Source organism: Eucyclogobius newberryi, unplaced genomic scaffold (genome assembly GCF_026437365.1).
Source record: "Eucyclogobius newberryi isolate DKJ021-1_F unplaced genomic scaffold, fEucNew1.0.hap1 SCAF_16, whole genome shotgun sequence".
NCBI classification, from domain to species: Eukaryota; Metazoa; Chordata; class Actinopteri; order Gobiiformes; family Gobiidae; genus Eucyclogobius; species Eucyclogobius newberryi.
In genome coordinates, this window is record NW_027315790.1 from 19,279,290 (window position 1) to 19,292,675 (window position 13,386).

The 13,386-nt window shown below is 43.4% G+C and overlaps 1 protein-coding gene across 1 annotated transcript in view; it reads right to left on the minus strand.

Annotated features, from left to right (window-relative positions):
• Nucleotides 1-929: 929 nt before the first annotated feature.
• LOC140361907 (gamma-aminobutyric acid type B receptor subunit 1-like) overlaps nucleotides 930-13,386 on the minus strand; it is a 183,488-nt gene continuing 171,031 nt past the window's right edge. Inside the window, exons 15-18 of the mRNA XM_072447815.1 lie at nucleotides 12,804-12,931; nucleotides 6,072-6,200; nucleotides 4,748-4,891; nucleotides 930-1,869 (exon numbers count right to left, since the gene is read on the minus strand). Of these exons, the coding sequence (XP_072303916.1) occupies nucleotides 1,579-1,869; nucleotides 4,748-4,891; nucleotides 6,072-6,200; nucleotides 12,804-12,931 (692 nt within the window). The 3' untranslated portion in view covers nucleotides 930-1,578. The remainder of the gene's footprint in view (nucleotides 1,870-4,747; nucleotides 4,892-6,071; nucleotides 6,201-12,803; nucleotides 12,932-13,386) is intronic.

The window sequence follows — 13,386 nt, forward strand, 5'->3', positions numbered from 1 at the left end:
AAACACACAGGAGCTAACATGACAAAGATAAGTCTATTGGACACGACCACTCACTTTGTCAAGACATCATCACAGAGGCGGCCCTGGTCTGCAAGAGTTTGAGGCTACAGTTATAGTCAGGTAAATGCTTCACTTCCACACGAGAAACCGGCGAGCCAACCAGGAAGTCTGAAACGGCGCTTTGGGTCCAGGATAAGAAAGATTCACAGTTTATGGAATCATGTCCGTATTCTTTTTATTGACGTCCTTCCAGTCATAACTGTTGCGACTGGAGTGGGTTAAACATCACCAAAGACACGATGACAGAATGGGCTTGGGCGGGAAGGGAGACAGCAACCCTTTGGTAGATAGGCAAATGCTTAACCCACTACACCACTGCTGCTCTACAACAAGCTCAATATAGATTCAAAATGATCGTAGTAATGACCACTAGACACAATGTGAGCCTGTCCTTAGTGTTTTTTCCTATAGTTGTTAGCATTAGCCTGCAAAAATCACAAGTTATGAATAATTAAAGGTTGAATGGACGATTTTTTGGCATAAATTTGAGTCTTATTTCCTCGTGGCGTGGACTGCCGATTAGTCCTGCCACGTATCAATCATAAAACGCACCTACCGCTCACCTGCAGCCGCGTGCAGTTCGTCCCACATTTCCGCGTGTCTAAGCGCATTGATCTATCATAATATAGTTCCTTCAGTGTACGGGCCAAAATGAAGACGGAGAAGGACTGTTCGAGCTGACGCAGAAGTGGACTGAAATCTACGGTAGACGAGCGATGCGATGCGCTCCATCGCGCTAATAAACAAACACACGAGTGTGTTGTATCAGTCCGCACGGGGGAGTGCGCATGTGCACTTCCACCTGCGTTCTCAAATCGCCGAAAAATCGTCCATTGCGCCTTTAAGTGGGTTCGGGCTGGTACCAACCCATCGAGCACATTTAAATGTGGTCAAAGCGACATTAAAAGTCTTAGTTGAGTGTGTAAACCTTTCGGTGTTTTATCTTAGATCATAATTAGCATGTAAAACTGGGATGTGCTGATGTGTGCTATAAGCTAGTGACCGCTAAGCATGTTATTAATGAGGAGACGAGAAAAATGTCATATGTATCATGAGATAAACATTTGACATACTTTAATATGTTCTTGGCTTCAGCATTTATTTGTAAGTAAAGTAGCTTTTGATTTGATGTAGCTGGTTTCAGTGGTTAGCTGTAGCTCAATGAGTTGCAACACAAAAAACTCAACCCATTTTTTCTCTTGAACCGGTCAATATTGATTAAACTCCAAAGAATGTTCAAAACTGGAGAAACTAGTGACTTTAAAGAACTGGATTGAGAACTGTATCTGATTAAAGGTTAGTTTGATTGATGAATTTGTATATTTTTCGAACAATTGCGTCACAACCCACAGTTTCAGACTTCCTGTTGAACTGACTCGGTCTACAGTACAAGTACGTAAGGTAACACTTGATCTCATCCGTCATGGCGCGGCTGCCCTATCCGTGTCACTTCCTCCAACTTCCCTCCCCCGCTCATTTTCACTTCCTGTTTTTGGTCACATGGTTTTGCCCCGCCCTTCACTTGTAGAGCATCTGCAGCCGGCTGGTGTGGCAGTTGTTGCGGTTGAGCTTGCTGTCAGCCTGGTACAGGTTGGAGTTGGGGAAAGTGGGCGGGGACGTGCTGATGGCGGGGTCCAGTGTCGGGGCGGGATATCCGGGGGGCGGGGCCAGCGAGCGGGTGTCGCTGATTGGCTGCGGCGGGGTGCTGCTGTGGTTCTGGTTGGTGGTGATGGTGGAGGCTCGTCGCCGGGAGCGCAGGGCCTGGCGCTCGGACAGCTGGTTCCTCAGCTCGGACACGCGCTCCTCTTTCTGCAACGAGAACCAACGAGAAAGACGGTTGGAACATTTAGATTAGCTAGGACAAAAAAGGAGTTTGTGCTTTTGTATTTGGCACCCACACAGTTGTTCAAGTTGCATCTAAAGAGGAAGTCACTGCCTCACCAGGAACTGAAGTATCTGAATGAGTTGCCTGACCAGCCATTCCCAACACATTTTGGCAAACTACTTATCGAAACTGTGTGTGGGTTTTGGGGCTCGACCGCTGCGTTTCAATTTCTAGGGCGGAGTCTAGAGAGCAGAGACAGAACCAATCACATAAACCCAGAAGTGACGCAAAAAACACGACACGCTTAGGCGGATGTTACGTAGCCCGTGTCAACAAGACGTGTTCCGCGTTATCCGTCCCCGAACGCAGAAAATGTCTCCTGAATCGCGATGACGCCCTTCGCATAACCGCATCTAACGCACGTTCATCACGGCGAGTAGAGCGGACTTTCCTGATTGTTCAAACCGAAGCGAGAGCGGAAGTAAACACTCGGTCATGAGCCGGGTCACGAGCCGGGTCACAAGCTGGGTCTCGAGCCGGGTCCGCCATCTTGAATGTTTTGGAACGGGGGTGGAAAGCGCTACTTCCGTATCTCAGTGTTAAAACCTCCGACTGGGATTGGATAGGTAAATGGATTACCTACGATTTCATTGGCTCTGACTCCGATTCCAGACCCTTACGCATTCGAACAGAATGTGGGCGGGGCTGGCAGGTCAGGCAACTGAATGAGGGGTGAAAGGTCTGCACTTGTCCAGTTGACCAGATTAAATGTTCTTTTTCTATCTAAAGAGAAAACCTGTACTGCGTTAAAGGCCCAAACTCAGTCAGACCACTCTTCTACAGCAGGTCAAAGAGCCAAAATGGTGGGAACGGGGGCTGAGAAACAATCAGAGGCTCCTCACTAATAATTTGCTCTCAGTAGAACAAATAAAAATACTCTGGTAGTTTTGACATTCACTAATGCAGAGGCCCAAAGCTGAACAACACCTCTCTGTGGTCATCTCTGCTAATCTAAAACGACACGTCCAATGCATCCCCGGCTGCTCCTGACCTGGTGCAGTTGAATGCCACTTCTAATCTGCTCCAGTGTGATCGCACAGCACTGTTACATGCAGCACTACACGCACACTTCTACAGACACCACCACTGAACATGGAGGGTGAGGAGGAACGTTCTGCTGCACACAATTTGAAGCCGTTACATTGGACTGTTTCATATGAAAGTATCCGGTAAAGCACAGAGCTACAGGCCCCTACTCCCATGGAGAGGGGACAGCTACACATGCCACAATGTCAGAAGGATTTCTTCACTTCGGTTGCCATGGTAACATCACTAACCACTGATGACACTTTGCTCAGGGTCATGAGATGGATGTGTGCCCTGTTTCACTCATAAATACATGATTCACTGTTCTGGGGGCGTCATTACTCACCTTTATGTGCGACGCCAGGTCAAATGAGTACGTTTTGTGTGAACACAGATTTTTGACGACTAATGTATGTATAAAATATTCTGTCTGTGTTACTGTAGCAACATGGAAGAAAAAAGGCTATATTTTATGCTGTGTTGCTGTCCTTGGAACTCGGAGTGCTGTTTTCTCTGCGTTTGTGTGTTCCAGTTTCCAGTCGGACAGACAATGAGCTGAACATTACAGTTCATGTCGGCTACAGTAGCGACTCAAGTCATTGACGTGGAAATGTGCTCAAACAAGACTAAATGTGGATCCATTTAAGTAATGTTGACTTTTTTACGTTTGTAAGTTATGAAAAAGGGAAAGTTTGAGAGAGAATTTCTGCTTTTGTAGATTTATGTTGAGCTGCTTAGACATTAGCAACATTAGCATCGGCGCATTATACCTGGAGAGGGCAGGGCCGTTTCAGGTGATAACTCCTCCCCTCCGGTGGGGCTAATCCAGCTCAGAGCAGTATAACATCTAGTTTCTCAAAACATTTCTGGCTGATGGAAATGACTGTTGGAAGGAAGTCAAAAGTCCTAATTCTGATTCTGTGATAACTCTGAAGCTGTCTCTACTGTGGACTACACCTGGACAAAATGGGATTACACTGAAATGTGAAACTACAAAACAGTATTCCTCATGCGTCTATCTCCTTTTAAATACCACACTTGTTGACCTAGATGCCTGACACATTTTCCTCATCAAGCCTGGATAGTCACTTGCCTGACCCGCCAGCCCCGCCCATATTCTGTTCGAATGCGTCTCGGTCTGGAATCGGGCCATTGGGGGGCGTCAAAAAAAACTTTCCAGCATTTACCGGTCCAACCACCGCCGCTAATTTGTGTCACTTGTCTCTCAAATGCGGAAGACTTTGTGTCACGTGTCTCTCAAATGCGGAAGACATCTCTCAAATATTTTCGGAACGTTCAGAACAAAATTTATAACTTCATTTACCTCAGATTTACAGAGTTTAGTGCGTCGCTTGTTGACTCTTTTTATCCTTTCCTCGTAATCCGCCATGTTTGTTTAGACACGAATGGACAATGCGTTTGTCTGATTGGTTAATCCGCCTGTCAATCACTCCCTTTGGAAATTGGCGCGACTGGGTTGGATCCCAGACCCTCAGGTTTTGTAAAGTAGTCAAAACGTGTTGGGAATGGCAGGTCAGGCAAGATAGTCACATCTTGATGCTGTTGCTCTCGGCTTTGATTGTGAAACCACTAATACTGTGTTTTTTTGCATCTGTACATCCCCCTAATTAAGAAGTGTTAATTCCTAGTTGAATCCCACATATTCCAATGAATCCCTATGAATTCCCGATATTTCATTTTCCAACTTTTTAAATAGCAGACATTTTAGAACCCTAATTGTGAGTCTGGTGTAAATTGTATGAAATGTTGTGAGACCTCCTGGATGATCTTCTGCAGCTCCTTGTTCTCCCTCTCCAGCTGCCTGGACTTCTCCTCGTCGTTGTTGTTGGTTGAGGAGCCGGTCTTCATGGTCTCCTGGGCGTCAGACTGCCACTCTCCTCTGGTGATCAGGCGACGCATCTGTAGGAACACACACGCACACACATGCACACGCACACGCACAGACACAGACACAGACACAGACACAGACACAGACACACACACACACACAAAGACACAGACACACACACACATACACACACACACACACACACACACACACACACAGACACACATACACACACACACATACACACACACACACACACAGACACACACACACACACACACACAAGCTTGGATTTAGTCAAATTCAAAAACATTAAAAGAGACAAATTATGCTTTTTTCCCCCATGTGTTTAGAATTGAACTGAATGTCATCAATTTACATTTTGTCCATTGAAAACCACATACATTCTAATTATTGTTATTATTATAATTTTCGAACTCTAAATGTATCACTCTGAGAACAAGGATGTGGGCGGAGATAGGGGGTAGGTGAAAACAGGAATTTTCTGAGGACTAAAGCCCAATACAGAGTTACTCAAACCATTCAAAATACACTGTTGTGACAAAGTTTACCGCTCATTAAAGTTGATAGAGCATAAAACGTGACTAATTCTCTGGTATTTTATTTAATACTGTAGCTTGGTTTAATTTGAGTCGTTTTTTCCTCTACTCCTGTGGTGACAAGGGCGGACATTTGTTTACATTTCTCTCTTCGACGAACAGGGATCATATTTTATTCATGTGGATCTGCCCGCTCAGATTACTGCCAGAAAATCCGAATGTGGCTCCTCTGGTTCCTCTGCATCAGTGACAGTTACATAACCACCACAACACACACGTACAGTATGCTAATGAGCAGACAGGAAAGTCAAAGTGTAGTTAGCAGCATCGCCACTAGATGTCACCAAACGCCTGCATCAGAAATAATTCAACTTTAACGGTATCTTCAGGCTAAAGGCAACAAACCAAATGTAGGGAGAATATCATTTTAGCATATTATTCACCAATATGTCTTGATGAATAAATAAAATAAACAAAATAAATAAAATAAATAAAATAAATAAAATAAATAAAATAAATAAATGAGTACTTCTTAATTTGTCTACCTGAATGTAAAAATAATAATAATAATCAGCATGTAAAACGGAGTTATTGCCTCAGTTGTGAACATTTTGCGCCATAAACATAAAACACAATAGACAATTCAGTTCAGATTGGTGGTAACTGTTCTTGCCAGATTGTGTGGTCATACCTTGGGCACAAAGAGCACCACCAGAGTGATGTAGACCGAGAAGACGATGGCGAGGGAGGCGAAGGCGAAGGAGGCATCCTGCTGAGATGACAGGATCATGGTGACCGGAGCCGTGATCATACACAGGACCTGCAGACACACAAAGCACAAGGCTGTAAGTGGACTCGCACAGGGGACATACATGTTCTGTATGGTTCAGACGAAGGGCATGGGAACACTTTAATCTATGAACCATTCTTACATGTTTGGAAGAAACCGACAAACAGAAGATCCACAAATGTTCAGACTTTTTTTTGGGATTGGGTCCACAAACTTGCCATATTATTCTATTGGCTAAAACTTCTTTTTTCTAATTGTCTTTTCAATGTGTCTGTGTGAAACATATTTCTAAATTAATGAAATAACATAAACCCTACACCAGAACATCATATCTTAACTGCAGATTCTATCTCATGTTTGTAGAAGTCTAAACCAGGGTTCCCAAATTGCGGGTCGTAAGGCCCTGTGCTGGAGATTCATTAATTATTAATTCATTTTCTACCGCTTTTTCCCATTAGGGCTCGCGGGTGACTGGAGCCTATCCCAGTGACTTTGGGCCTTAGGTGGGGTACACTCTGGACAGTGGGCAACTCGTCGCAGGGCCAACAGACATAGACACAGACAACCATTCACTCTCACATTCATCCACTAGGGCCAATTTAGAGTTGCCAATTTTGCCTAAAACATACATGTTTTTGGACGGTGGGAGGAAGCCGGAGTCGGAGAGAACCTACGGTAACACGGGGAGAACATGCAGACTCCACCCAGAGTGTGATGTTGGTCTGGCATGGGAATCGAACCCATCCATTCTTGGGAGGCAATAGCGCTAACCGCTAACCGCGCTGCCTTAATTTTCATTTGCAGGGCTCATTTTTGTATGTTTCTGCTTTCTTTTTAATTTAATTTATTTTGCGAGTTGTAGCCATTCAAATCAAATTTCAGATGCAATGCGTTTGGCAGAACTGCTTGGCAGCTCTATTAAAACGTACTAAGGAAAAAAAGAAAAAAAACTCAAACTTTCCCTTGTACTAAAAGTGAATTGCAAACAAATTGCCTCAAAGTAGCAGGCCAGAAAAATGACAGAGGTAGAAGATGGATGATGGCTGCGATAGCGGAATATAAAGGATCTCACACAGCCGCCGCACTGAGCAGAAGAAACATGAGTCTCGCTGAAAATCCATACATATCGATCTCACGCCGCCGCGGAAAAATCCCTCTGGAGGGGTGAAGAAGGAGCGAGCGGCCATGTCCTCTCCCCAGCGCCATCACTCACAGGCAGAGCAAGCAACAGGCCCGAAACACTCCTATTCATTTGAACAGGAGGCTCCCCGGGACAAACGGAGAGCAGGGCACTCGCTAAGGAATTGCGGGTACAAATCGGAACAGACACATTCATCAGTGTTGAGACGGCAGATGCACCAGGGAAAAAGGGGTTTAGGAAATGGGTGTGAAAATGTAAACAGCGATGTAGTGGTGGTGCAGTTGGTCATCCTTTGCCCTCCAATGAGACGGTAGTTGGTTCAAACCTTGCCCAAAGCTTATACTGACTGTGCCCTTGGATGAGAGCGGGCATGATGCTACAGTTTTATATGTTACAGTCTCTGTTTCTTTGTGTGTCACATGACTTGCGGACACAGATAAAGTCAGACACATTAATCAGCTTTAGCGGACGCGCCGTGGCACCAGGGACCACAGTTTATCCAGAGCAGAGGCCGTGTCGTGTGTTTGGCTTCTGCACTCAAGGGCCGGGCTCCAGTCAGTCTGTTCTGGACAGAATATGCATTAACCAAGATGGCAATTCTGAACGTGACACTAACGCTGATTGCAAAGAGTGCAAAATAAGCATTAAAACGATTAGGAGAGATAAGGGCTGAGCAGTATATCGGTCGGCAAAGGGGAGGCGCTGGATTGAAATGCTCTGAAATAAGCTAACAAAAATAAAAGTTACATTCAGCTGAGATCACAGGGGTAAGATAAGTGATATTTACTGCACATTGCACTTTAAAATGCTCGAAATTGTTTCTGTTTATGTATCTTTATGTAGTGAGGAGAGCTAGGAAAAGAACTAAACATAAAAGTTAAGCGTCCGACGTCAGTTCTGGTCTACACTTCCATTAGAAGCCGTTTCTACATGTCTTCTCAAGCGTCTGAGGAGGACAGCAGTGTTGTGGATTGAATAGATGAGCTGACAAGATGAATTTACTGCCCTCAAGTCCAAATAATGCAGCCGTCTAGTGGTTCGTTATTGTGAGAAAGCCTATCTTGCGTCTTTTGTTAAGTTCCATAACAAACCGTGCTATCGCTCCATGCCGTCGACCAATCAGAAGTGAGTCGGGATCAGGCAAAGATTTGTTTATCGGATTGTTTTTTGATGTGTCTTAAATTCTACCTATAATCAGTCAAATTTGGTGAATTTTAAAAACACTGCTGCTTCAAAGAGCACTTTATACAATTATTGCTTGAGTATTAAATAACTTGTTTAAAGTCTACTACTTAAATTGAAAGATAAGTACACATTTTATTTTTAAAACTTGCAAACACTCTCCAGTTTATCCATTCAATAAAACATGAATCGCTTGTTTTGCTGGTTCAAATATAAGTCAATATTATATAAGGCCTGTTAAAAGTAAAAAAAGTCACATGATTTCTTTTGCAACCTTGACACGTGGGAAATGAGAGCGTGTGATTGGTTTGATGGAGGAGTACACACATGCCAGGTCATATCTATATCTCCTTTAGGGCGAAGGCGGCGTCCCGTCTCGGATGTCTTCACAGCAGCAGGACGGTACATGGAACAGACGAGCTGTCAGCAACAACCGGATGGGCTGCGTACGTATGTCCAGACTCGTCCCCTGACCCGTCATTCACTATATAGTCCTGCACTATTAAGCAGACTTTATGGAGTACTAAATCACAGCGCGATTCGAACACTGAGCTCGCTACTTTCTCCACGCCGCGGGTCACGTGACTCTGGCGTTTGAGTGAAAAAAAAGTCTGTGAAACATAAAAATAGATCTATGTAATAAATATTGGTAAAATCCAATACAAACGGACTGGATTATTCAACTTTTTGCCTGTGATGGTGACTCAAGCTGAGGAAAGCGGCTAATGCTAGCAACTTAGCAGCGTAACAGTTTATTTACGAGTGTTTTCTTCATATCCTCGAGTCAACAGTGCATTTAAACAGCTGCTATAACAAATACATACAATTATTACTGAAAATACTACCAACTACTCACACTACAAACTATCTGTTCTTTTCCTCTGTATCTAACTGCGTTGCAACAATGAAATTTCCCCTTGTGTGGACAATAAAGGATTATCTTATTTTATCTTATTACTACTACCAACTACTACAACTACCAACTACTCCCACTACAAAGTACTACAACTACTGTCAATGACCAGCAACCACTACTACTACATACAGTAGTTAAAGGTACAATACTCTGCAAAATGTCCTTTGTTTTTAGCTCAAACTGTAGCGGATACATTGAAGTAGTTTTGGTGTGTTTTTGAAGAGGAAACATCATAACTTGATCTGCATATGATATGAGCTTAAAATATTCAAATCCTGCCGGGTAATTCAACACTTTCAAATATTCCCAACATAAAAAATGTCTTGAATAAATTATTATGTTATTCTCTATTACAAAACAAATCCTTTTAATTCACGTCATGCAACTTGAGTCCCCCCTCGCCTCGGGCTAAATCTGGTCCATTCAAACGTGCTGGCTGTGGTGGGTAGAAGTTTCTGCGACACGTTAAACAGTACGGTGTGTGACAGAGAGAGCATTAGCACGGAAGACTGACAACCAATGTGTGAACTGATAATTAAGTGCAGAAGCAGACACCTCCAGGTAAAATGTGTTGTTCAGTCGCGAGGAAAAAAAACATGGGGGATCAAAAGTTCTCACATCTGCAAATGAAAATCAAACGTGCTGTATGTAAAGGCTGTATGTAATGTTAGTTAATAGATAATAGTGAGTCTCGACTATAGCTTTTGTCATCATGTACAGCGATTGATAAAGCACTGCCATCTATTTTCAACATTCCACTTTAAAACGATGTCCATTATGGTCGACATTGTGAAATAGTTCTGCAATATAAGTGTTGAAATAATGCATGAATGTGTGTCTATCAACAGTATTAATTACAGGAAAACATCGCCGCCACCGTCTGGGACTATCAACTCCTGCAATGGAAACAATAGATGGATATCTTTGGAAATCCCTTTTAGCAGCATTAAAAAAGCTAACACAAAGAAATGGATGACACATAATGAACCAGCTGTGGGCTTTAATAACATGAATGGAACAATAAATAATGAATAACAATACATATTTACGACATGCACGGCTTCTAAAGGATTTGCTACACTTGTTTTGTTACTTGTCAGTTACAATGACCTAATCCTGATACTAAGGCGGCACAGTTACTGCATTAGCGATATGCTCCTAGTATTCCGCAGTGTCGTGAGTTTGAATCCCGACCCTGACATTTTACTGCATGTCCTCCCTTCTCTCTCCTCCCCCATTTCACAGTCTTTCTTGTCTAATTAAGCCTACGGGCAAAAACTCTAAAAATAAGGGAAAAAAGTGCCATATAAAATAATGTGATAAACAAATATGTTGAAGATCACTTTGACACTAAAAATAATAATCCCTGTAAACAAAATTAATGTTAACGCTGGCCAAATATAATATTGTTCATCCGTCATTTTGATTATTAGGAATTATTGTGACAGGCAATTCATTTCATCAGCACAATGTCTTCTGGTCCAAAAGTTATCTTACTTGTTAAGCAAAATTCTCAGGGGCCTAGTTAAAAAATACTCATTTATTTGAATAGGCCAGAGCAGGCTGCTGTTTAATTTGCATGATTCGAAAGCTTGTGTGCGGCTAAAGCTGCACTAATGAGAGCTGTGGTGAGGGGCGGAGCACAGGGGCATTTTTGAAACTAACATGAGCAAAAGTAGCTTAGAAAAACAAACTTGTGTACTATGTTAGTGTCGAAGAATGAACCATTTGAAGGCCGATTCTTTTGCTGTGGTTTGCAATATTGTTTCCTTAATTGCACACTTTGCCATTTGCGCATGGTCATTTAAGAAGAAATGTTGATCGCATTTTTGCAATGATGATCAAATAGTTAGGTGTAGGGGAATGGAGATGGACATTCCACGGCCAGATAACAGAAAATCTCTCTTTGAACATTGGGGGTTTTCGTTCTCCCTCTCTCCCTCACCGCAGGGGAGCCGCTGTGACTTTTTGTGATAACAGATCTTCTCCCCAGTGACTTACAGGAAGACGCCCCAATGAAAACCACGTTTTATGTGATTATGCCATGAATGTTCGTCTGAACCAACTCCATACACCGCATGTTTCACCTTGTGTTACGTATTTTTCCACTGTTTAAGGTTTATATTCCCAATGCTTTAACTCAAGTGCCCGTCACAGGTGAAAGAAGATGTAAAATGTATCTACCTCAAGAAATAATGTGTACAAACTGCCCAAAAATGTTTAACGTGTAAATGTTAAAACAGGGTTTAAATGTTTTGCCATTATTTATGTTACTCTAGCTTTATTTTCTCGGCCAGGAAATGTTAAACGGGAAATCTGCGCAGTAGCGCCCGCCCCTTTCGCTCCCAGCATGCCCTGGTATCATGGTACCATGCCAGGTATCAAAAGGACGCTCCAAGCTAGAAACGCTCTCTTGTTCTCTTCTTCTCATCCCCTTTGTCTTTTCTCTTGGAAGCCGTCTCCACGGACGGGCCTTTCACTTTTCCTTTGTCTCAACAAAATCCGTCCGACACGTGGTCGACAAGGCCATGCCAGCCCTGGACTCTGAAACCACCTGAAACCACCTGGAACTACCTGGAGCTAAGCTTAAGCGCTAAACCGGACAGAGACTTTCTTTGCTACTTCGTTTCTCTCCCTTTTTGAAGTAATCTACGCCGTTTACGTGGATCAGCGCTACGTTCTCATCTGAGTAAAGGCCGCGTGAGGAGCTAACACGCCGCTAAAGCGTTCTACCGCTAAGGAACTCCCGGACATCGCCTCCGTTGCCGCCGCCGCTTCAAGGACGTCGCAGCACACCGCTCCACGGCCGCCGCCCGCTTCACGAACCTTCGCCGTCACACCGCTCCACGCGACGCCTCGCTACGGACCTCGTCCGCGGACAAGGACCAGTCGGACCGAGTCTCTACAAACCGTAAGCCGAGTTCAGTGTGCGGTTCTTGTGTGGCGTGATTTGGGTAGAGCTCAGCTGTTCCTCCTCCCTTTAGCTTCTCACTTTCCCTCTTTTTGATATAGATTAGCATAGACACGTTTGGTTATCAAAGGCAAAACCCTGGTTTAACATTATCTGCATGAAATTTGCTGTTAAATCTGATACAACATCACCTGTGATTTACCTGTGCGCATTTCTGCTCCGGTGTGTTTGATTGCCCTTTGGATAAATAAACTACACTAAAGAGTTATTGACTTGTTTGTTTGATTAGACTATGTGTAAGTCCCTGAATCGTGAAACACCCTTCAGACCTTTTTAACGAGCGCGATTAAGGACCGTATCTTAGCTCTTTGGGTTTTACCCTGGTGCCCCGTCTTGTCTCGTTTCTGCTAAGAAATCTCCCTTAATCATAAACTGAATACCTGTAGTTTGAGACCCTACATAGGTCTGTCTCCCATTACTCACTGCCACGTTGTAGATGGCCATGCCCACGGCGCGGTGGTCGTTGATCTTCTCTGTGGAGACGGACTTGGTCTCGTAGGCTAAGAAGATCCCCAGCAGCAGGAGCAGGCCCTTGTACCCGTAGACCACACCTGAGGAGGGGCAAGAACGTTATGAAGGTGGATTTAACACACAGGAGCTTTAAAGGTGTCCTATGTGACTTTGTAGATGAGGGGGGATACAACAACCTGCTTGTTTCCATGGAGATGTTGTTGCTTTGACCTGGATTGTTTTACATTTTAGTTACTTTCCACCATTTTAATGTCAAACTGTGAAAGAACTATACTTCAGTGTTTCTGTTCATGGTGACATTTGCCTAAAGGTTTTGCGCAAACAAAACCGTATTAATAAAATTACCTAGAAAGTATGTAGACTTTTTTGTGCAATATTTTTCATCCCCTCTATCTGTCCTTTTTAAAAAAAATAACAAAACTGAGTACTTTTTCCATCCATCTTGCTTTTATTCAATTCTAGGTGTTTGTATTGCCAAGAAAATACAATTAAAAAACACCCTTTCTTACTGTGAGTGGGCTCGCCTCTACACAGA